General features: G+C 40.7%; 1 protein-coding gene across 1 annotated transcript; it reads right to left on the reverse strand.

Moving 5' to 3' along the window:
- Positions 1–2530: 2530 nt before the first annotated feature.
- On the reverse strand, positions 2531–25075 carry RRP15 (ribosomal RNA processing 15 homolog). The gene is made up of 5 exons (XM_042051699.1): positions 24970–25075; positions 21427–21701; positions 19498–19595; positions 18452–18653; positions 2531–3285 (listed from the first exon to the last, which is right to left on the reverse strand). Exons 1-5 carry the CDS (start codon positions 25034–25036, stop codon positions 3133–3135), a joined length of 795 nt encoding a protein of 264 aa, XP_041907633.1. The 5' UTR covers positions 25037–25075; the 3' UTR covers positions 2531–3132.

Here is a 25075-nt window from a genome sequence, read left to right on the forward strand (position 1 = left end):
AAAACAAATCAGACAAAAAAGCCCTATCTTCATGAGGAAGCAGCTTCCAGCTCTTTTGTTCTGCTCAACCTGTGAACCCAGGAGAACCTGCCTCACAGCTGCAGAAGTGGGAGCTCTTCCCTCCAGGTTTTAGCAGCGAAGATGCTGCGGTACAGTGGCATCAGGCACAACAAGAATATTCCATCACCACTCCCAAAGTGTTTCCCTAACAGGAGGCTGAAGAAAAGCAGGGACAAGACAGTTATTTTTTCCATAGGCCAACTCATGCTTTCCTTGATGAAAAAAAGTTAGCACAATTAATGTGAAGAAAAATTAGACCAGGGGACAAGAGACACGGGGAAGAGCTGACCCTGTGCCTTCTCTTATTAAACAAAACTCTTTTCTTTGCGTGCAATCCATAGAATATTAAACTTTACATACTCTGGAATTGGCCTGAAGCCTAACAAAACTGGAACCACCCCATCCTTATTGGCTTTATATAGATAGGTACAGAAATATACAAAGTTGAGATGATTCATGCTCTCTGGAATGAAGGGCAGCAGCACAGCTTTGCTTGAGCAGAGATATTCATGGGAGCAGGAAAAACAGAGCGAGCACTCTGACTGCTGGGAAAAGCTGCTGAAGGTTGTTCTTGGTAGCTATTGAAGAGGAAGAACATTACTGAAAACGGGGGTAGGGCAGCTCAGAGAAGAGACTGGAAGGTGCCTAGGCCAAACAAGATCTTTTGAACTGCTAGTCAACAAAAACAAAACTTGTGAAATAAAGCAGCCTAAAATCAAAATACATAGTTAGCAATTTTTGTAATTCTCTGAGCTTCTTGGCATATGGCACAAAAAAAGGACAAGGCAAAGACAAGGTACAGTATAAAATTTAAATAACTACTCCATATACATAAAAATATAAGTATTAGGCTTCTTTAAAAGGCAAGAAATGCTCTCCACATATAGGCTATGCACTCTAAATGAAAAGGAAGCTCAAAATACCTTTAGCAATATGGATAGAGTCCACATTTTTCTGAAACACACAAGAGACACTTCAGTGCTTTAATCAAAACACTACTCCAAAAATGCATAAATAAACACCCAAGTATTCTAAAAGTATTTGGAAAGCATTCTGAAATTTTTAATAATCACCTCAGGATGCCGCAGTCTCTAAGAAAAACTCAGATTATTTTCCAGAACTTTGATTATGGAAAGAAACCGCTGATACGAAACTAGAGAACAACTGTAGATTTAAGGGTGCTGATGTAATTTTTCCACAGAAAGCAGCTGAACTCTGTAGAAAGAGAGCAGTGTCAGGTTAGAATGTTATGCTGCTTCACAGACTCAGACCCCATTGCAGCACGTTTTTGCACTGCACTAATGAGACGGTGACTCTCACTGCACAGCTGTACAGATGTCGAGCCTGCCGAAGCTGGGATAGTCATATGTCAAACTTCTGTGGTTTTGCCACTTGGTATTTTGGGTGTATGCCTTCATTTGTGATAATAAATATCAGACCACAAACTAATGTCTCCTCAGATATCTAATATGTTCAACACTCAAAACAGCTTGAAAATCTAAACATTTCTGCTGTTCGCTTTGAGTTCCCTTCAAAGAATTATGCTACAATATATACCAGATGAATAGGCTAGGGATAAGACAATGATTGCCAGTCGTTGGGATGGGTTTCTCTGCCATTTTGTACCTATATTTTTTATCCTGCAGTACACACAAAGTTCAAACAATGCCTTCATTAGGAAAATCTAAATCCTACTGCATGTTTCCATGCTGAAGACTGAAAATTTCAAAGTTGCTCCTAATCATATCTTGCCTCTAAGCAGGTACAAAGAAAGGTTTGTATGTAAGGCATCTGTAGAAATGGATAGAACAGTACTATGTATTTTAAGTATCAATTAATAGGCCCCAAGGCTTTTCTTCACATAGCAAATGGGGAAATGTGATAGCAAAGTTAAACAAATGACACAGCATCAGTCAGTCAGTCTGGAACAGCAAAGGCAGCAGAATTCAACCCCAGTCTCTCATTTAGAACACCTTAATCACCACACAGTTCCTTCTGTATGCATATGCTTACAGAAAATATATTATTATTATGTGTGTTAGCTTCTGCACCTCTGCAACCAACAACTACTGAGGAGAAATTGCTGTAGCTTAAACAAAGCCAGTTGTGTTACCCTGACAGATGACTTCCACATTTGTTACTGTTAGGGCACACACCTAGGAGGAAGGGCTCGTTTGACCCTTTGCAAACCTGAGGAATTAGCATTAGAGCTGGCTAAACCCACAGGATGAATCTCAGAGCTCCAGCTCTTCACTGAAAAAGGCGAGAGCAACACAGCTGCAAATGAAGCAACACTGAACACAATTTTATGTGGTATTGCTAGAAAAGCTCTCCCTCCCCAATGAAACCAATAGCAATGACTGTCCTTTCCTCTCCTACCAGACTCTTAGCTTACACAATCTCAGACTCGCAATGGAAAAACCATATATATATATATACACACACATATATAAATACTAAACCCAGTCAGTAGAGTTGAGTCTCTCCTTTTATAATTACATTTCCAGAGTTGTCTCCAATCAAACTAATGCTCCAAGACCAGAACTATCACATTAATGGTTACTTTCCTTTATTATCTACAGAACCTTTTCTGGCCAAAATAGTAAAGACTCTATAGGAGTCCGATAACTTTACAAGGTGACGGTATTTCTGTGTTTATTGTAAGTCATTTCTGTTGCGAATTGCAACAACTTTTCAAAGTGCAACAGTGATTTGGACATGCAGGCACACTAATACATCAATTGCCATGACTAATGTATAAACTTTTAATGACCTTGGCAAAATCTATCTTTCATTGGGCAAGTGCCACTATTTTGACTGTACAAAATGTTTTGGAAATATGTTGAAAATTATACTTGTTTTGGAAAATATTTCAGGATTTCAGTATAGCAAATGGAGCTATATTAAATAAAAGTTTGACATGGAGGAGAAAACACTCCAAGGTTGTGTAAGTCTTTTTTTTTTCTTTTAAAAGAGGTATCCTCCAAGTGTTGTACATTCACAGAATGCTGACTTTTTATCCAAACAAACTTAAGAAGATAAAACATTATCTTGAATGGTTTTCAGTTTCATTCAGTCACTGTCATCTTCTTGTTTCAGACCACCTCCTTCTTCACTGTTGCCCTCTCCATCACTTTCCTTGTCCCAGTCCTTCATAGATGCTCCCATCATGAAGTCATCACGCAGTATATTCCATTCTGGCCCTTCTTCAGACTTCACTTTACCCTAAATGTTTGAGGGGAGGAGAAGAAAAAACAGAGCAACATGAGATAAATGTGAGAGGCAGTAAAAGATGGAAGGTCTTCATGCAATCAAAATAACACCTCCCACAATCGGCACACTGAGGGCCAGCTCTTTCTGCAAATGGTACAGAAACACGCAGAACAACCAAAAATGACTTGATGCTAAAAAGCAAACTTGTTTTAACCAACCAATAAAAGAAATATGGAAACAAAACAATTATTCCTCATGGATGAAACAGTCAACCCTGGGCATGGCTCGCTTTATTAAAATCTTTCTTGGCAATCAGAATGGATTCATGATATCATTTATTAACCCCCAGGTGCTGCTTCATTAGAACACTTCTTGGCACACTTCTAAAACACAAATATGGATTTAATAAAGGCTTAGGGCGGCCCCCGGGCCCAATTTAATATTTAACATATTCGGTGATACGTGAACCAAATCCCCTTTATGTGAATTATTACCTCACTACCTGGGCTTGTCATATGGTACAAAGCTGCCTCTAAAAGAAACAAAGTTGATCTACTCTTAGCAAGCCAACAACACCTCACTCCAAATTTCCTACCTCTTGGAAGTGGATACACTCGAGGCCCACTACACGGACGGGTGAATAATAAGGAAAAGGGGCGGGAGTGTTGTTTCAGGTTAGCACTGAAAACAGCGCCTGGTCGCAGTTCTTGGCGGTGACAGATCCCGTTTGGGCAGTGCAACAGCCCCATCCTGTGGCAACATTTCCAAACAACAGCTTGACGCTACACCTACATCCTTACCGGAGGAAAATACCAAAAGCTGCTCAAGGTACTGACGAAGGATTTATTTCAGTGGTTTATGCCTTAGCAGCAAAACATTTCTGAGCAACAACACGGCTCAGTGTCCAGCAGGAAAGCAGAAAATTGTCTTACCAAAGTGGAATTAGGGGCAGCGAAAACACCCACTTAGTTCTGCAGGGTCTTTGAAACAAAGTTAACACTGGCACCCCAGGTAGGCTTTCCCCACTCCCCGGCTCCAAAGAAAGGACCTCAGCTGACTCACCCAGGTTTAGGTGACAACCACCTCCTGACAGGGTGCACTGGGTGGGGTCACCTCTTACAGCATCCTCTGCAGACAAGATTTGCCTACTGGATGCAAAGCCTGCAGGAAATGTATGATCACTGTAGGCATCTGTCCATGCCTCTTCTCTGTCATGCATCTAGGAATGTGATACCCCTGCATATTTAAGCTGAAGCCTGTGGGAATCAATCTTTGGGATAGAGCAGCATACAGAATTTGATAGCAGGAGGAAAGAGAAATGAAGAATGCGGGTCCATCACTGTAAATAAAACGTCCTTATCACACCATCAGAAGTTACCTGAGTGCAACAAGTCTGCCAAACAAGGCATGTATTTTTAATAGGTAATCAAAGCAGAAATGCTGCATGTGACTTCTCCTGCAGTTCTTTCTGAAACACTGCCCTCACAAAAATAGGGTAACAAGTCTTAACACTTTCCTTCCCAGAAGGAATTTCCCAGGGCCCAGCTCAAAAAAAAAGAGAAGCTCCACAGCTTTTCCTCAAGATGTTTGCACTGGGTTTTGGTTTGGGGCTTGCTTTTGTGTCTTCACAGCTGCTCTCACTAATGGCTACTCCCATCCAACAATTCCCCTTTTCCCCAGGGTAGTGCCTCCTAACCAGTTTCCACTCTTGCAGCAATTCGCTTCCAGTGCTACACCCAGTAAACCTAAAATCGTCTCAGACAGGGCAATCGACTGCATGGAATTAAAGAGCTACAGATAAGGTAGGTCCCTAGGCAGACCTTAAAATACTCACATGGGAATAATCTGTGTTATTACAATAGTGCAAACACTGGTACTCTGTTCTGGGATGCAAGGAGAGGGTAACTTTTTTTCCCTCCTTTTTAACTGTATTGCAGTTGTTTTGTATGTTTACCTTAGCAGAGTAGAGAACAGTCTAAAAAATCACCAAGCTCTTTCTTTCTTAACCCCCAATCTTTGATAAATCACTATTTGAACCGTGAAATTTAAGAGAGGTAAATCTGAAATACCTAAATTGAAACATCCCGTATTTCTTACAAAACAATCTACATTTTTTTGTTCTCAATAATAAACCAACCAGAATTCTTTCTTTCCCCAGATGTGCAGAACAGGGTTTTTTTCTTATTTTGTTTTGGTATTTAAACAGCACAGAGCAGTACATTATTATCAGCAATGACAGTGGCAGTCTCAGGGTTTGAAAAGCCCAATCCTCAAATTCATCACAAGCTGCTATTCAGCAACCATTAGCCCTTCTTTCTGGCTATGTCAAGTGAACAACAGGACAAAAGCAGGACCTTAACAAAAGAGGGGTGCTGATTCTCCACAGCATTACCCATTATGTAAGGCACCACAAAGGCCTGAACAGAGTTTTACAACAAGCCCAAAGGAGAAAGACAGAGGTAGCATGTTCGTGCCTCAAAGATGAAGATTAAATGCTTGAAAGCAAATATTTAATCAATTTTAAGCATGCTTCCAAGTGAAAAAAAAGCCTTGTTTAGTATTTTCATTCCTAACTCATTTACTACTCTCTTTTCCTCTCAGAATAAAAACTCTCCAAGTCTATGGCATCACAGAACATTCCCAAAGCCTTAAGAAAATATGCAGCAAGAACTATTTGTATAATTAACAATTAGTTCAACTGTAACATCACTTCCCAACTTGCTTTATGTAAGAATGTTAATACAGTTGGGTTTTCAATGCCATAATCTAGCTTCATCTAAATAAAACAAAACTGATTCTTGGCACGTGGAAAATAAACCAGCTTTCAATCTACACAAATGCTTTTGAACTCTCAGTCAGCTGTTCATGCACATCTCACTACAACACTGAAGTCCCCTTTGAATATCCCCAAATGAAAACAAAGCAGGCTACATAAACAACAGACTGTAACGCCACATAATGTGAATCCTTCAGTAACGCAAGGAGCGAAAAATTCTCGTGTTGTTTTTTTTCCTCTCCTCTTTTATACACACATTGGAATTGGGTTTTCTTTGCCAGAAGGGTGTGGCAACCTATTTCAAAAGGTCTGAGTGACAGCAATTAGTAGAATACCTCGAGACTCACTGGTGTTTTGCTAATTGCTGGTGATGGACTTGTTATCACGAGCCGCCGAAAAAAGGCAGACCAAAACACGAACTGTGGTTACTCAAGTGCTGATATTTACTTGTTGTGATGGACTCATGGTCCAGGTGAAATGAGTTCATGTAAATAAAAAAAAACAACCCAACACCTTGCCTACTTGCTAAGCTATCATAGCACTAGCTAAAGTCTCACACAAGTAGGGCTCTGTAGTGGGGACATACTTCCTGAACTAATTGTGATTTGAAGACATACCCTCTAAAATCTGCACCAGGACAAGATGAACTGAAATTCTTGGCCAAGTCCTAATAAAAACACCAAACAAAGCTCCAAACTAAGCTCCAACAAAGCTTAGTTCTGTCACTTAGAACAAGCAGCTGTCCTTTGCAGGATCCAGGCTCCTGGATGCTTTTAAAGGAATTGGTCTATGAAAGCCTCGTGGTAGCAGCAGCAGCTATATGATCAAGTTAGAAATCTCCCCGTTTTTGTCCATTTCTTTACCACCACAAAAAACCACAGCTATAAAATTTGTTTTTGGTAAATAATAAGACAGTTATCTTCAACTGAGACCTGCCAAACTCAGCACTGGAGCTGTGGCAGACAGTGCTGACACCGAGGTGCGGGATCAATCCTCTCTGCCCCTTCTGAAGCAGGATACCTGCCAGAGCTTTTCACAACCTTATGCTGAAGCAAACCAAAGTCCATAGTGCTTACTGGTAACTAATGGCATTAAAAGATATGCCTTGAAATCAGGGCACACAGACAAAAGACAGCATTTCACTCCACTGTCCACCAGCTCATGTCACTTGAACACACTCCAGCTTCTGCCTCTGCAAAGCAGCGAACAAACCTACAGCACCATGGAGATTCCCCAAGAGCCTGTGTCCAGAAGAGAGGAATTCCAGGGCATTAACAAAGGAACGTTTTTCAGACCTGGGAATTCCAATCAGCACACTGGACCCCCATGCTTTTGCTCTGTGTAAAAGATGAAATGCCAGAGCTTGCAGGGGCATCTCTCTTTACCATCACCCACAATAAACGTTTATTTGTACCTGTCAGGGAAGGAATGTCTAACATAAATATCTCTCAAGCAACAACTTTTAGCATTGAGAAAACAATTCTAACGTGCCTAATTAATCTGAACTGCCTCCCCAGGTTCCTCTGTTTTGCTCAAGACAAACATTTAAGACCTTGAGACACAGCAAAGCTTTTGTCATGACGGAGAAGTTAAAGAACGTAACTGCCAGAACACATTCTCACATACATCTGACAATTACCTGCCCTGTCAGCCTGCATCTTGCTCTGAATGACTGCTGCTACTCTGGTTCTCATCCCCAAGCAAGTCGGTTTAAACTGAGCTCAAAAAACTCCAAACAAACAGCACAGGCATACACTGAAGTATATTAAATCTCAATTTAAAACAATAGTAATAATACAACCCCCACTTGGCAGAAGAGGGGGAGGGAATGAAAAACAAAGAACACCAGCATAATCATTTCTCGTAAGTTCATTTTCAGCAATATTTGAGCTCACAGGCTAAGAAAATAAATTTCCCTCAGGCTGAGAAGAAATAAAAAAAAACTGCAGCCAAAGTATCTAAAGCAGAAATAGAAGCAGAAAACAAAATTTAATGATTTTTAACAGGAAAATGATACTTGGGCTTGATCATTAGTGCTGCTTGCAACTTGATCTGATTTGAATTGCAGCAAGATCTTAACTCTAAGAAAGGTTCCTATGTAAGCCTGATCCCAAGCAGCCAAAACCCCACAAAACTGCAAACTGAGAATACAACCTGCACCACTATTATCTTGAACTTCTGAGCTGAATTATCACAGCAACTCATTCTGGGAAGCATTTTCAAGCTTGCAGAACATGTGAGCTGCACAACAGAGATCTATTCTTCTGCAGTATAATTCTGCACAACTGTTTATTCCTTAGGGTGAGAGTTATTCAATACCCATTTGCATCCTCTCTCTGAATGAGGAATTACAGCGACTGAACTCAACTGCCCTGGTTTACTTGAAGTGACACCACACTGTGGGTATCAACAGTGGCACAGGGGATTTACTCAGATCACAAAGTCTCTCATACAGACCAGAATCTGCTCTGGCAATTCTAGTAAATAAATCTAAGAATGAATTTTTTTTACAGTGTGTTTTGAGACCTGCTGTTCCTGTTCAAACTTCTCTGAAAGTAACACACTGGAATTGTTACTACAAGCACAACAAATACTGATTTTCCTTTTGAGCACAGCCAGAAGACCACCCAGAGCTTAACGACCTGCACGAGGAATCTCCCCATCCTCACATCCTCCTCTAGGGTTTACTACAACTGGGGATGTGTGAATGAGAAGGAATGCTTTGGGTTGGCTTGCAGAGACTTAAACATGCCCCAACTTTAGAAGGGTCAGAAGTCAATTACAGAATTTCTAAAAACAAGCATTAATCTGGGCCTAAGCAAAGAAGAAAAATCATAAGCACCGTTATTAAATGCTCAGTTGCAAAGAAGAATCTTAGAAAAAAACTAATGAGAGAACAGATTTCCTCAGCCAGAAACCTCATAAATTATTATTTCTGTCAGAAAAAGCAAAATTATTTTAAGAATTCAAGCTTAACACAGGGCCCTTCTGCATACAGGACGCTCTGGAACTCCTCAGCCTGCGCTCTACTCCAGCCATCAACAGCAGCCATCTCAGAAACCCTTGTGCTGGCACAAGGAATTCCACCACATGCTGCTGCAAGACATGTTTGGCCATACTGGCATCAAGACTCCCTTCCCATGTTTTAATGAGCATGATGAGTAGCATGGGCATGCTACACCAGGAGCTGCTCACAGACAATAAAAACTCACCTGAAAACAAGACTCACCCAATGAAACAATCCTATAGTTAAGTTACAACACAGGCATGACCTGTTACCATTACCCATACCAGCAGTTCCCCTTGGGGAATACACTCTCTAATTTGTAACTTATGCTCTCTGAAATACAAGGCAAAATGACAATGTTGCAAATATGAAGTAATCACACTGTCTTTCCAACTGCCAGGCCAAAACACTCCACTGACATAAGGAAGAAAGAAAAGGTCCACAAATAAGCATTTTTAAGTAGGCACCAAGTAAACATTAGTTCAGAATAGATTGCAAGTTCTTAGAGAAGGTACCTGGAAAGATAGGAATAGATTAGCACATTCCCTGTATGAGGCTGCCATGCAACATACCAGAGCAGAAAGTTCATAGACTCTTTCAATATGCCATTGCTCCTCATTTTCAGTCCTGCTGGTTTTTGTTTCCTGTAAGAACAAAACTCTTCATCATCCCCATCTATATGCTTCACACATATACCTTCACATCTGCAATGCCTGTTTATCAGCAGTCACACTACTGACAGTGAAATTCCTGCCTACCAGACTGGCCATTCCTATGCCTGTATTCACCTGTTACTCCCACCATTTATTCACCTGTAAATCTCTACACAGCTTCCATGCTTCATGTACTTGGCACTGCACAGCATCAGCATCAATTAATGCTTGATATAAAGACCCACTGAGTACTGTGGTTGAAAATAACTCATGATCAAGACTTCTGTATTTAAAGCAATGTGTTACGCTTTCACTGCTTATCAGACAAGAATCTGTACGGCAAATTATGGTAACCAAACCAGTTGAATCATAGTCCTGACTTGGAAAAGACAGTGCTGTCCATCAGAAAAAACAACTTTTCTTGCTAGCTAGTCATGAGTCTTGGGTCTGAGGCAAAATATTATTCACTTTATACCAAAAGCATACTGGTTAATTACAAAGAACAATCTTACAAGGACAACTCCTTACCAGCTTCCATAGTTATTACTAAAAGGAAGATAATGAGAATTCTTCTGTTTGGATGGGATTCAAAATGAAGAAATAAAGAACTTTTCTAGATATGCAGCATTTCAACCCTGAAATAAATGCCCCACAACTTCTCACAAGTAATAAAAAAACTCTCCATCAGCTGGTCCTACATTTCTTAATGTGCATTTCCTGCAGTAATGAAGACATGGCAGAGTTTAAAGATGAACCTAAACATCACCTCAGATCCACAACATCGTTGTTACAAGTTGCTCAGTTCCTGAACCACCAAGCTGTATCTGGAAAGTACACAGATACGGCAAGAGTGCCTAGTAAAAAACATTCAGTCAAGATTAAGGCCTTCACTGTGCTATCCCTCAGAAGTCACATCCTCAAGTTTTTTAAGTCTACTTTAGACTAACATTTTCCAGTCACAACAGATCTTTCTCAGATGTCATCCATTTATGAAAGACACTTATGCACTATCTCAACTGGGTACCTGAAATTTTCTGCAGGTTTTACAAAAGCTTGCCTGTTTGCCCAGTAAGGAAACATGCAGACCTGCAGCTGTTTGGAGTATTTCTGACTTTTTTTTCTTTTAATAAATTATCAGCTTGAAAATTTTTGAATAATACAAATATCACTCAAATCATTTTCAACAAATGATGCTAAAATCATCCACTGTTTTTCATTATGATTCAGCCAGAGGCATAATGGAGTGAGTCCCAAAAGGCTGTAACAAACAATAAAGGCTACAGTAATGACCATGTCCATCACTTCCAGCACTTGAGAAATCATCTCACAGAACAGCTGATGAGAAAGAAGTGGGGCTAGTAAAAAGCCTCCTCTTCCTGACTCAGGATTTCCACTTATATTTGAGTGCCAGAAGAAGTATAAGGATCCAAAAAACTTTGAGGTAGGAGGGTGACAAAAAAAAAAAACAACAGACCCCACAAGGAACTAACTTCTGTGCAATTTTATTGCTAAATACAAAATAACCATGTTTTCATGTCTGCTAAGCAGCTTGTCTGATATAACCTCCCAACAGTCATTGCCCTTGCTTTTACTTAACTGGCTTTTGTGACATATCGTAGAGGTCTCCAAATCCAAATTTCTCTGATTTTATATTCCTGTAATTTCCCCTCACACTGTCATTCGTGAGTGGCAAGCTCATTAAGGAACAGACCACACCCCTCAACACTCCTGGCTGCTTTCTAAAAACGGTTTAAACCTGATGAAGGAAATGTAAACTGCCCATGATCCCAATCCCTTATCCTAAACATCTGGCTACCCTTTCTCTGCATTTCTGACTTTTCCATCTCCTTCTACGTTTCTGTATGGGCTTTCCCAACAGCTGCAGGTGGAGAAGAAATGACACAGACCACCTGCAGAACATTGACCAAAGTTCAGCAGCAAACCAAAGAGAGGTCAGACCTTTCCAAGAGGCAGTTTTAGTATAATTTGTAATACTACCAGTTTTTTGGATATTTTTTAAAAGTACATTTTATAATATTTCAGTAAATTTCAGAAACACTCATTAAAAACTGGCCAGGATTTCCCATAGTACTGAAAAACAATGTACTGAACTCAGCCATTGCTGACCCTCTAACCACTGCAAGCTGGAAGCAGCTTGACCCACCACTCCTGAAGTCTATCTACCAAGATAAATAGATGAGTAGGTACCCACAGAGGTCATTTATAACACACATCTGATAGGTCAACACTCTGGAAATCAGAACACTTTATACCTTAATAAAACTTCAAAGTAAAGGAATCACTTTTCAAGATAATTTCCAATAGCAAATGCTTACATGGGGGGAAACAAACTTATTCAGATAGACAAGCTCCACCCAAACCTTCTTACTTCCAGAGAACATTTTTCTATAAAACTTTATGAAATGTTTAGATGTATTTTTCTCTAAGTAGATTGCCCTGCCTTTAAGAGTTATGAACAAAGCCAAAAGTGGAGAGCTGCTTTTATAAGGCTTCCAACTTGATTTACCAGATAAAAGTCTAATAGGATTTGACTCTGTGCTTTGTATACTCACAGGAAGATCAAAAGATGATGTATGCCACAAGTTTTTCAAATGTGGTTGTTTTAGACATAGTTTTACTGAAAAAAAAGCCTTGCAACATCTTCTGGGAAAATAGAACACCATCATAGTATCCTGTGCACTAATAAACAAATAGCAAGGCAAGTTACTCTCAAATATGACAGATGGAGCTGTCTCAGTATTGCCTGACATTTCAATCACAAGTCCCTGTTTATATTCACTTAGAAATTTGCCAAACTTCAACCACTTCATGCTGAAGGATTTTGCAATGTTTCAAATAGAACCACTTCATTCCTTTTCACAGAAAGACAAACTTAAAATATTTTGTCTTCAGCTCTAAGGAACAAAGAGACATTTTCTACAGGAACCCATTAAAACCTTGCATCATTCATTCTTTTTAAACTTAAAAATCAGTTAAGAATGTGTTTTGGAGCTGGCAACATATCTTTTGCTATCTCCATGAACATTTGCCTGGATCTGGACAAGTTATAAACATCTGGAAGACTGCCCTCCCCCAACCTCAGGTCATCACCTCAGTAGATGCAATAGGCATTTAGCATCCAAATTCTCTGAAGATATCTGTCCTCACTGATTACACACTATCTGCATCTTAGCAGACAGCACTAAGCTGAACCGTGAGTGGCTCGTGATGACACACAGGGAACTGGCCTTTCTGTGTGAACAGCTGTCAGGGCTGCTCCTGCATTAGGCACAGGATGCTGGGCTGCATGCTTGGCCCTCAGGTGCAGGGGGAAAGAACCTGTCAGGAACATAGAACAGGAAGAGGAGAAAATCACAGCCTTTTCCCTTCCTGATTTGTGATCAAATATCTGAAAAAGAGGACAGAAAGGGATATCTCAGTATAAAACCACAGGAAAAAGAGGTAAAATACTGCCCATCACATGACCCTTAATTGTTTTATCTGGAGTTGAATTTACAGTGTCAAGTTCTTGACATCTATCAATCAAATTTAAATATTTAAACACTGACAAATTTAAATTGACATTTAAATATTGACAAAGTCCTACATTCCCATGATAACACATATGCATTACCTGCTATGACAACAATCAGGGAGCTGAGCTTACACATCTTAAAAACCAAATCCTGTTGATGACCTAAACTCTCTAAGTTAATAGAACTTCTAAACAAATTTAAAGTAAAAATGTCACCATCAAACAACCTCTAACACTGCACAACAACCCCTTACCTTAAAGAACATAAGGAATATAGGATATAGCAAACTGGTGGCAGGCTGTGCTGCATTTATCCCTAAGGATATTCCTAAGAATACAGCATACAATTAGGTAGTCAGCAACTTTCTGGTACAAAACCAAAAAACTTCATTAAAAGCATCAGCTCCAAACATATATGGGTGCCCTTCAAGAAAATGTACACACAGCTGGGAAAAACAGATACAAATGCAGTATCTAAAGGAATCCAAATTAAAAGTTTTTGTGCACGTGATGGGAAGACATTTATTAAAACTGGGAGAATACATCTACTCTGGCTACAGCTGAACTAAATTAATACTTGGCTGCCCCCTCAAATCTGCTGGAATACATGCATGCCTGGTTACTCCTTCAGTTAGGTCTGTAAAACCAGCACACAACAGCTGTAGTAATAAACTTCTGCTACTCTGCAATGCCATTATCACCTAAGGAAGTTTCCTTATAAGATTAAAAGAGGTGCTGATACACCTTACAAATTTCCAGAAGTCATCTCTGCCTTCATCCATACTTCAGAAACAATTTCCTAACGCAGGCTGAAGCAACTGTTCAGACTATTGTCACTCCAAACAGGTACATGAATGAAAACAACTTTTTTTTCACCCTCCCTATTTCTACACTGTGGAAACTGGAAAAAAAACAGACCATGCTGATGGCCAGTACTCATGAAGCTGCAAGAAAAAGAAGGCAGTCACTCTCACAGTTTTTAAACTGATCTGACTTTTAAGCTGAAAAGCACAATTTATACCCCCATTTTGCTTAAAAAATGAAAGCCCCCCATGCCACTCCTTGTATCCCAGTAAGAACAGCAAAGTCGGAAGTGTAGTACTCCTCCTGCCTTTGAACAATCTTCAAACTACTGCTTAAAATTCAAGTCTTATGAACAAAGAAAAATCTATAGTAAGCCTGACTCTAATCACTGTCCTTACAAATTACTTACCAGATACTTGGAGCATTTATAAAATATGCTTGAGGTCGAAGGAACTTTTCTGGAAAAGCACTTTATTTTAAGTCCCATATGAGCAATAGCTGCTATGAAATAGCACTTGTATTCTTCTCCACTCATCTTCCTTCCCGTCAATAAATTATTTTAGAATAGGTACTATTTTGAGACCAATACACCAATTTTTTCCAGATGCCATCACAACACAGGAAGCAAATTGTACCTCCAGGTCATGTAGCCAGCCTAGCTTACAGAAAGATTACCTTGCAGAATTTGGATCATGGTTACTGAAGTAGACCAGGAAATCCTGCTCTTACTTCCATCACTGAAATGCTCTGTAACAGATATGGTGCAAGAACACTTAAAGCAAAATCATGCTGCAAAGGCCTAATTAAAAATGAAAGGTTCATGAGTGCAGGTTATGCTTGTCATAAAGAGCATCTGTAACTTTCATGCTAGTTGTTTATGTGTCACTAAAAAATGTTTTACCACAGAATAATGCTTTACAGGGAGCAGCACCAATGACAAAAGAAAAGTGAAGATGAAACTCATTGACACACAGCAAGGGAGGAGAGTTGAGGCTGCTCTGAGAATGCTAACTCTGAACTGCCTTGTTTTTTTACAGTTAAGACTTCAAGACCTCATGTAGTTCACTACATCAGCCAGCATGTCCGTGCAACTCTAAGAGAACAGAAACTTCACTCAACCCTGGAAGCAAAGGTACTTCCTAAGAGCACCCAGAAATCTCTTATGGACCTAAAGAACACAAAAGATTCCTGCAAGGAATCCTTTACTGCCACTACCTACTTTTGTATTTATTCCATAGACATAAAAATGACTTCAGCCTCCAGGCCTGAAAAAACAGCATCTCTACAAAACCTGTAGTTTATGTTTCCTATAGTGTCCAGTGGGAAGCTGGAAGATGCAACCAACACATCCTGAAATGAAAAGCTGGTCTGTAAGGATTGTGTTGAACAAGATTGAAAGCTCTCATATCTGCCAGTAGAAGATTCCTGGGAAACCCACCCCAAAACTTAAAAAAAAGCCCACGTGAACACAAACAAGTGGGATTTTTATTATTTCTTTTTAGATTACTACATTTTCCTGCCACATTGCAAGGCTTCAGACAAAGTGGTAAGAGGAGAGAAATTAGTTGATCTTACCCAGAGGCAAGCATCATGCACAGTAACTTAGAAAAAAAACAGGAAAAAATATTACACAAGTCAGCTGGCTCAGCAAGGATTAAGAAATACCTTGATAAACAGCAAATGATATGAAAGGCAAAGCTTTTGGCTCCAGCTCAGAAAAGTAATTACTCCCAGCTGGGCACACAAAACTCCAAGAAAGGCTACAGTTTCACAAGAAGGGCACAGGAAAACCTTCACAGCCTTAGTCTTTTCTTCATAGTTATGTTGGTAGGTATGTGCCAAGTAACATTTAGGCCAATGGCTAAAAGTAAACAAGACTATGGACAATGTTCTAGTGGGGCACAGGTTACCTGTCCTTCCCAGGAATGCATGAAGCTGATGGAAATAAAGAGCAAAATTTGGAAAGTGGTCATGCTACTTTGAAACCATACTGTTGCAAATGGGCCTCTGGAGCATTTAATTTCTTTTTTTCACACATAAATATACTCAGCTAAATAGTCAATCACAACAGAGCTTTATAAGGGCTTTCTTCAACAACCCCTGACACTTGAAAAAAATCACCAAACTTTCAAAAATACAAAGCAAATTTTGCATTCAGAAACTCCTGCAGAGCAAGAAAATGCCTTCACCCATTCTCTCAAATATAGTCAAGTCTCATGTCACAGCACAAGGCTCAAGTCAAGAAAGGTTTGCTTCCACTGGTAAAATTTTTTCTGCTATTTTTCCTGCTGACTGCTTGTTTTATGTGGGTGGGGTAGTGTTTTTATTGTTCTGGACTGCCTTTTAATTGATGGCAGAGTGCCTGGATTTTGGGATTGGCATCTCTTCCGTTGTTTTTGCTGAGATAAATTAATGTATTTCCCCCCCTTTTTTAAAAATGAAATACACTCTATACTCTCGACTGTTAAAAACAAACCCACAAAAGAAACAAACAACAGCTTTCGGATGGCACAAACAGTCTGCTGAACTCCTGCAAGAAATTTACGACCAAAAAGCCTCATCCAGGCTTCCTACCCCCTGAAACACCCTCAAAGACTAAGAAGCAGAGATACAACACTGGAGGCCAGCAGAACTGTTCAGTGGCTAAATATTTGTGTAATTCTGAGAAGGAGACTGAAGAGCAGATTTTGGCCTGAACCTCAAGCATCAACAACTACCAGGAGGGAGCCTGCTCAATGAGTAAGATATGTTCTCAAGAGAAAATAAGGCAGATTAAGAACAGCTTGAAAAGGAGTTACTAAAGAGTTTCGTTCAGTATTAAATTGAATGGAGAATCACTGAAGCAAAGGCAAGAAGGGAGGGAGGAAGGGGGGGTGGTCTATCTAGGCAGACATGGAATTAAAAAACCCAACCAGAAACGCCAGTCCCCACCCCAGCTTTTGTGCACAAGCAATGTGAAAGCAGCACCTACATTAATTCTCAAACCCAACACTAACCAGCCAGCATCCAAAGCATCTCCAGAGGACGTGAATGGAAATATGCTGTTACTGATGCTGCCAAAATAAAACTTTTTTTTTTTTTAAAGTATAGAAACATTTGCAATCTGTGTTTTCTGACCTTGTAATTAAAACATTGCCCTGCTACAATGTGTCACAAAAAAAAGGTCCTAGTTCTTGCCCAGCTATTGATTCAAGGCTGACTACAATAGTAGTTGGCACTGCCATTGTTCCAATATTCTGCTATTCTGAGGGGGGAAAAACAAACAAACAAACCAAAAAAGTAGAACCACACACAGGCACATGCCCCCCCCCAAAAACAGGCAAGCTGGAATCATTTACAGAGAAATAAAGTGTCAGCACCAAGCTAAATTGTTCTCATTATCCGAAGAATTTAAAAAATACTTCAATATTGCACTTGCATGAAAATTGTATGAGCACTCCATGCCAGGCAGTGTTTCAGCATGTTCCCCAAGCGCACACAAACAAAAAACATATGACAAACTGTTGTCTCCTAACTGATTAAAGTATTTCTTCCTGGCATGGAAAAGCACTTAGTTAACTGGGCCAATTGCAGTATTCCACCCACTACCAAGCACAGAGTTCAAACCTGAGCACAAATACGCTTCAGAAAAGTGCAGCTTCTGAAATACGAGAAAGAGTGTGTCTGAGCAACTTGTTTTCAACCCTGAGCTACTTGGTGAGCTGAAAGAACTGATGAAGAGTTGGATGAGTCCAACTCCACTGTGTCTCAAACACATTTGGAAAAAGTGGAATGTATTTCTTTCCAAAACATCACAAGAGCAAGGAAGCCACACCAGCCCAACACACACAGAGAATCAGGGAAAGAAAAGCCTACATATAAGGTTTAATACATCTCTGTTTCTTTCTGTTGTGGTATTCATTTTGTCTGGCAAATCCTTCAGTTTCAGACACCACAATCACCCAAAGGAAGCGAGTTTGACATGACCAAACTGTGGGGACACGCAGGTAGTACAGTCTAATACACCGTGTAACATGGACAGCCTCCAGGTCTTCAACAATTTCAAGGAGCTAACAAGTATTGGCCAAATTCCAAATGTCACAACCCACCATAATCTAGCAGTTTGTTCCACGCCTGGTGCAAAATCCAAGATAAAATCCAGTGTTTCATAGTCTTTTTTTAAACACACAGCTAAACCAAGTTATTCGCATAAAAGGCTTGATGTCTTACCAGAAGAGCTTCCAGCGTTTTGTACTTTGATAGTCAAAAGACAGGGAAAACAGGCTAAGAGCTGCTTGTTCCCTTCCAGAAGCCTCAAACAACCCAGCCATTTGGATCACAGGTTTATGAAGAGCAGGCACATTAACAGTCATTATAATAAGAAGGGACCTTGTACGCATTTTTTTCTCACAGATGAAGCCTACCTGTTTACTTTTTGTGGCCTTTCCAGCAGGATTCTTGCCTCCCTTAGCACCCTCCATGTTTCTTAAAACATCGATGAAATCTCTCTTTGAAACAGAAGACATCAGTTTAGCACGCTTCCTCTCAGAGCTCCCAGCCTTCTTCACCTGCTCTTCCATTTTCTTCTGGTGCATCCTGACAGCATTGAATAATTGTACAACTCCTCTGGGATAGGGAAAAAGACAACAAAGCAAAATTTTAAACTCAAGTTCCTTTTACAGGAATGAACCCCCTACTAAAGCTAATCGGTACAGATGCTGGATGACTTCTAGCTCCCCAAAACGGTTACCTGGAACCTCAGTTCGGTTAAGAAGTAACATTTACTACAACATACAAGACTTTAAATTTTCACTCCTCCTTCATACTTATTGCTAGGAACCAGTAACAAACAAATCCACAAATAACTATTCAGACTCTGAAGTAAGCTTGGTAACATGGCACTGAGATCAGTTTCATCCCTGAGCATGTTTCATCCTTGGGAGCATGTTATTTGTCCTAAAATCAGTTATTAAATTACTCAGGCAAGTTTCTTAATGGCAGCTGAAGTAGGAGGATAAGGCACAGGAATGAGTAAGGAGACAGATACAGGCAGCACATCAATGTCCAACCAGGTCTGTGACACCAAACCACCACAATGTGGAACAACCAGCTGAACTTCACAGCCATGGATCTGGGGAATCCTCTGCAGAGAAGCAAAAAACCAGAGCAGTAGAAACAAGTGTTCTGCATTTTTAAAGCATTAAATTAACAAAATGAGGGGATCCAACAAAGCACTTCTGTTAAGCAAACATTAGATTCCCATCTAAATTTTTACTCTTTCATAAAGCTTCTGAAATCTCTTGTTGAACTTGATACTGTACAATGCAGACCTGTCTATAAATCTCTCGGCTCCTGCTAGTCACTTCTTAAAAGGAGTTCAATCTGATTGGAAACAGATTACCTGCACAGGCCTCTTCCTCCTCTTTTTGATATACATATATTTAAGGAAAGCATTCAGAAAAACTTTTACCTCGTGGCAATTCTCTGAAGATTTCTTTCTTTCTCTCGGTCTTTGACAACATCTGGCTTCACTCGGCACATCATTTCCCATTCCCGCTTTTTATCGAGCTGCATTATAAATATTGTTATGTGAAACAACATGGACATTTGAGAATGCAGCATGCTCTGATAGAGTATGTAGCAGGAGGAAAAAAATGTATCTGCAAAGTTCACTTTGGTTGAAAGTAAAGGGAGCTCCGGTATAGGGCTGGACAACAGGTCTGAGCACGTCTCCTACATTGACACAACAGGGGCCACACTCAAGTCTCAGAGTCATCTGCTTTCAGTAACAAAAGTCTAGGAGAACGATGCTTTCACACTGACAGCCACGAGCAAGGAAATTATTCAAAGACAGCCTTCAAATCGCAGACTTCACAAGCTGATCAGAGAAATTTATACATAATGAATCCCTGGGTCCATCAAGACAGGCATGTCAGATTTTGAGCCTTGGGAATTTGACATCTCCCCACAGGATTGATCCCGGTATAGCTTTGTGACCAAAGTGACGCTCAGCAAAGAGTGCAACAGGCAGAACTCTAACACAGGGAGAGCACCAAGTGTCCACCAGACAACAAGTCATGTGGACAATACTGGGTTTTGTCTTTTTTTTTGGAGGCTCTGTTTCAAAAGCAAACTGATCCACTTTTCCATTACCAGCAGACACAATACCACCAGCTTTGTTTCTGCTGCAATAGCAGACCACTGTATTTCATGACCTCTGCTTCAGGAGTAAAGTAGTGACATTTTTTCTTCCCCTCTGAACAATTTAACAGTGTTTTAGTCCTGGTGATGTTCCATTAAATCTGTTTTATGCAAGAAGTCTCTAATAGAATTTCAGAGTCCTTATCTTTATAACTCCAGGCAGACTACTATGAATTTCTGAGTTTATGACCATGTTTTGGCCTTTGATCAAAATAACTGTCTTATCCTACCTTTCATCAGCAAGAAATCAATAAAAGGCAAATTACTTTCAAGTTTTTCTAAAGCAAACAAGTCAGTTTGGGGACCTGTAGCCCATCTCTGTTTTGCGGTATTCTCAAATATTGACTGGATGAGAGCAGGTATTTAGGACAACCATAACTGGGCAGACACTGTACTGAAGCTCTCTGTATTTAAAAGGCAAGCCATGGCCCAGCCACAGCATGTCCCAAACTGTCAGGTGAATAACCTGGTTATCCCACTGAAACAGAACTGGTAGGATGAGCCATTAGAACTATTAATGTATTTCTAGCCTGAAGGTAAATCAATCAGAGCCTGGAATTAAAAGTTCCACTGAAGGCACAAACAAATTACTTACTTGCCAACATGGTTTTGCTTTCTGCATACCAGTTTCAGAACCAGAAGCAATTTAGGGCACTGACACCGTAACAGAAAACTTCAATCAGGAAAATGATTGAGGGGAGCAAACAACAATGCACAACCACATCAGTGATTACTGCAATCTCAACCCAGAGGCCTTGATTTTGGAAGTCACAGCACAATTTAAATGAAAGCAGTTTGCTTCTCTTTCTCCCTCTCACTTTCTGTGGTAGAGAACTATTTCAATTTGTAATGCCAACAAAGTGAATTTCACCCCAAATTAACAACAACAATTAGAAAACCAAGCTTAAAGCAGCTGCTTTCACCCTCTCAACAATAAAAACACCTTAAGCTGACAGACTGGAACAGACCTGCTGCCAAAGTTCAGCCTGCCTGATGACCCAGAATAAGCAGTAAGGGAAAAAACCCTACACAGCATGACTGGAAAGTAAAAAAAAATTAAGCTACTCAAGATCATTGGGAAGGAGAGATTCCAAAACTGAGACAGCCTCAGCAGAGATTTGGGAGAGTGCTCTGAGACTATTTTGCATGTAGCCCATCTGACAGTCACTGCACATGGAATACTGCATTTTTTTCTCACCCTCATCTTCTTTTCTTGCCTTTCTTGTTTTTTTCTCTCTCTCTCCTTCTCCAGGCTTTTATTCTTGGCCAAGATGGTGGACTTATTCTGTGGAATCTTTTTGTTGAGCACTTTTGCCATGGCATCTGCCCAGCCTGAACTTGGGCCATCTTTGGAGCTCGTTGCCTCTTCAGCCACATTGCCAGGGGCAGCTGCTTCATCTTCATCATCACCATCCAGGGCTTCACCTCCCGAGGAGTAGCTGTCTTCTGGAAGTTCTGAGCTTAACTCAGAACCTAAGGATAAAAAAAAAAAAAAGAAAAGAAGCAAAAAAACCAATCAGGAATTGTTTCTAGTAGGAATCATTCACTAGTGCCATTGGCTCCTTATGTAAATATTATCCAAGTTCAGGGCCATGTATTACTGTACATGTACTGTTACAATTAATTCCTCAAGAAGGCACACACTGTTACAATTTATTTATTAGAAACTATGCAGTGCAAGTGCTTGCTCATCTCAGTGATGATTTAAACTAACAGAAAGAGGCTGGGCCAAAGGGAAAAGGCAGCCCCAGATATTTATTATTAGATTATTGAATACTTTTATGTTTAGGGCTGGTAACTGGTGGGGGGAAAACCCATCTATTCTGCAGTTAAAAAAGTGTAACTTATAAATGCCTATACACATAAATATGTATGTATATATGTACACACAGACAAACTGCAACAGTGACATCTGGTGTTTGAGTGCAAACAGCCACAGGGATTACACTGAAGCTGGGGGGCATTTCTTACATGAAAGCAAAACCTGCTCAGAGAGAACACCGCCAGCAAAAATACAATTACCTAAGCATAATGAACCCAGGGGAGACTGCTTTGTGAAATACAGAATCAAGACAGTCATCAAGCAGCTCAAAAAGAAACCAGAGGCACTGAGCTTTTCTGGGATAAGTAACTAACTGCTCAAGTTACACAAATAAAACACCCCCAAAGTCAAGTTTCCTTACCCCTATGAGCCCTTCAAAATAAAAAAACAAGGAACTGAAGTTACCAAAGTTTGGAATAAAGCAACATTGAGATGGCTGGAAACAACCAAACTGATGGCACAACAAACACACGAAGAATCAGTCCTCATTACTCTGTTCAGTGGGCCAAACTGCAACAATAAAAGCCTGTAACAGTGCAGATGATTAACTAGAATGAAATGGGCTGCAGGTTTAGGGTGGGCTTAAATATGTTTGGCTATTTCACTTCACCACATAATCAAGAGCAGAGCATACACCAGTCCTGCCAGCATTAACTACTATTCCACTAGTATTTGTGCCACTTGAAATTTTAAATTAATTATCTTACATACAACTGTCAAGGCTGCAAAATCAAGTGCTGGACAGAAGGAGGCTGGTTTCTGACCCAGTCCCACCAGCAAGGGACTGATTCCCCAGCAGATGACTCACCTTCATCCATCTACCACTCTCACACTACTGAAAAAAGAAAATTTAAATTTAAAATCACAGTACTGCTGAGCCAAGTGCTTTACTGTGCAAGCACTCCTATATCCCATGAACTACCTTTATCAACCAAACCATTAAGAGAATGAAGCCAGGAGTGCTTCACAAGATCTGTTCTCCATAAAATCATTTATGGAGCCATTAATGATATTCCTCATTAATCAACTGTCTATTTAATTACTTAGCAAACATAAACATACACTCTGTTGCCACACTAATTCATTACTCTGCCTTCTCCATGTGCCTGTTTAAACCAGAAAAAAACCTACCAAACAACACAGCAGCAAAACAGTGGCACTGACCAATTTAAAACAAAGCCTCTAATGCCCAGGCATGTTTAGAAGCTTGGAGAGCATTTAGTTATCCTGATGGAAAGAAGTGAGAGTCTATGGTTACAAAACAAATGTGGGAAAGAAATAATCACTGAATAACTGGTCATTATCTCTATCAGTATGACTTTTAATACCAGCAAGGTGAACACAGTCTTGTGTCATCCTCCAACCAAGACAAACTATGGGGTTTTTTTCCAACTGTCCTTACTATAAATTGGAAATTTAGAAGTGGCAAATTCTCTCAACACAGTCAGTAACTCCTTAAAGGCATCCTTTTAGATATTTGTATCCATATGCTGAGTTTCAAATAAAAAATAAATTCAAACCATTGCCTGCAAAGAAGTAACTGCATCACCACATCCTAGTTCCTACACGTAAAACAAAGTCAAGTTTTCACCCCTGGGCCTTGTCCATGCTAGGATATTGCTACTTAGCTTTTAAACAAGGAATTAACGCCTGCTTGTGACTTTTTTTTACACACACAGAAGCTAGCAACTACCAAAAGTCTGAACCTGAATCTCCCACACTGCTTAGGACCAAGTTTTGCAGTTAGCCACAAAAAACAAGATCAGACTTATAGAAAGGAAATTTGCAAAAGCGTGTATTAATTTCCTATACATAATATTTTCTGCCAATAAAATAGGACAGTGCTGGATAATACCAGCAACATTTTACTTTCAACAATTACAGAAAAATTAACAAGTTTTCCACTACCAGCCAAAACGTAATCTATAATACATCAGAGTATCAGTCAACAACATGAGATAAAGCTGAAGTATTTCAAAGTAATTTAAACTAGATTAACTCCATCAGAAGTAGGACCTGGGGCTCCACTCTGAATTGGAAAGACTGATGTCTGGAATTGATTTAATCTAAGTTCTAGTCGGTTTTGTGTGTGTGTGAAACACACATATCTGTATTTTACTCTTTTAAACTTGCTCAGTGATCGAGGCGTAGACACACAGTTAAAATACAGCAAACATTCAGCAATGAGCTCTGAAAGAAGCTGCCACACAACGCTTCCCCTCGGGCTCAGTTTTGACGCTCAAACCAAACAGAACCAATGCGAGCTACAGCTCCAAACGGCTCCAACCTTGATTCCTCCCAGAATAAAGAAAAAAAAAAGAAAACCAATTACAGGATATAATTAAGAAGTGGTCACAACTAGTTAGGTACACCCTCACAACACGCCAGGAGGCGAGAACGAGTGGAGAACCGTGCGTTAAGGGTAAATCAGTGTAACGAGAGTGTCCCAGGGGTTTTCTTCGAAGAGAAGCAGATCCCGGTCTCGCACACACACGGAACTCGTGCAGCTCTGCACTGTCGTTCCCCCCTTTCCCAAGAGAGAGGGCAGCGAAAGCTATTTTGGTGGGCCTAGGGAACTAACGAGCTGCCGTCGGTACCCCGGGGCTGAGCGAGGAAAAGCCCAAGGGCCAGCGCAGGGCCAACCACAGCACCAGGGACGGCGGGAATGCCAGCCACGGGACACGCCGCTGGGAAGGGGCTTCAGCAGGTGCCCGGGCCGGGGCCTGAGCTCCCGTTCCCCGCGCCGACCGGCGCCAGCCCTCGGCCCAGGGTCCGAAGCGGGGGAGATGAAGGGCCACGGACCCACCGGCGGGCTCGGACGGGGCAGAGAGGAAAGGCCTCCAAAGCCAAAGACGCCCGCAGCGGCGGCCGAAGAGGCTTCAGAAGAAGAGAGCCGCCCCCCGTTCCCGCTCCCGTTACCGCTATCCGTGTCCGTGTCCGTGTCCGCAGCCCCGCGCCCACGTGGGCGCGCCACGGCCGCCGCCATGTTTCCCCAGGGTCCACCCAGTGCCGCGCTCCGGCCCGG

Source organism: Corvus kubaryi, unplaced genomic scaffold, assembly GCF_017639235.1.
Source record: "Corvus kubaryi isolate FWS band 111438036 unplaced genomic scaffold, C.kubaryi_AGA036_p1.0 76, whole genome shotgun sequence".
NCBI classification, from domain to species: Eukaryota; Metazoa; Chordata; class Aves; order Passeriformes; family Corvidae; genus Corvus; species Corvus kubaryi.

Coding starts and splice junctions, on each gene's coding strand:
- RRP15 (XM_042051699.1), bottom strand. CDS start 25,036: ATGGCGGCGGCCGTGGCGCGCCCACGTGGGCGCGGGGCTGCGGACACG. Junction 21,702..24,969: donor GGACACGGACACGGATAGCG/GTAACGGGAGCG, acceptor TTTTATCCTTAG/GTTCTGAGTTAAGCTCAGAA. Junction 18,654..19,497: donor CTTCAGAGAATTGCCACGAG/GTAAAAGTTTTT, acceptor TCCCTATCCCAG/AGGAGTTGTACAATTATTCA.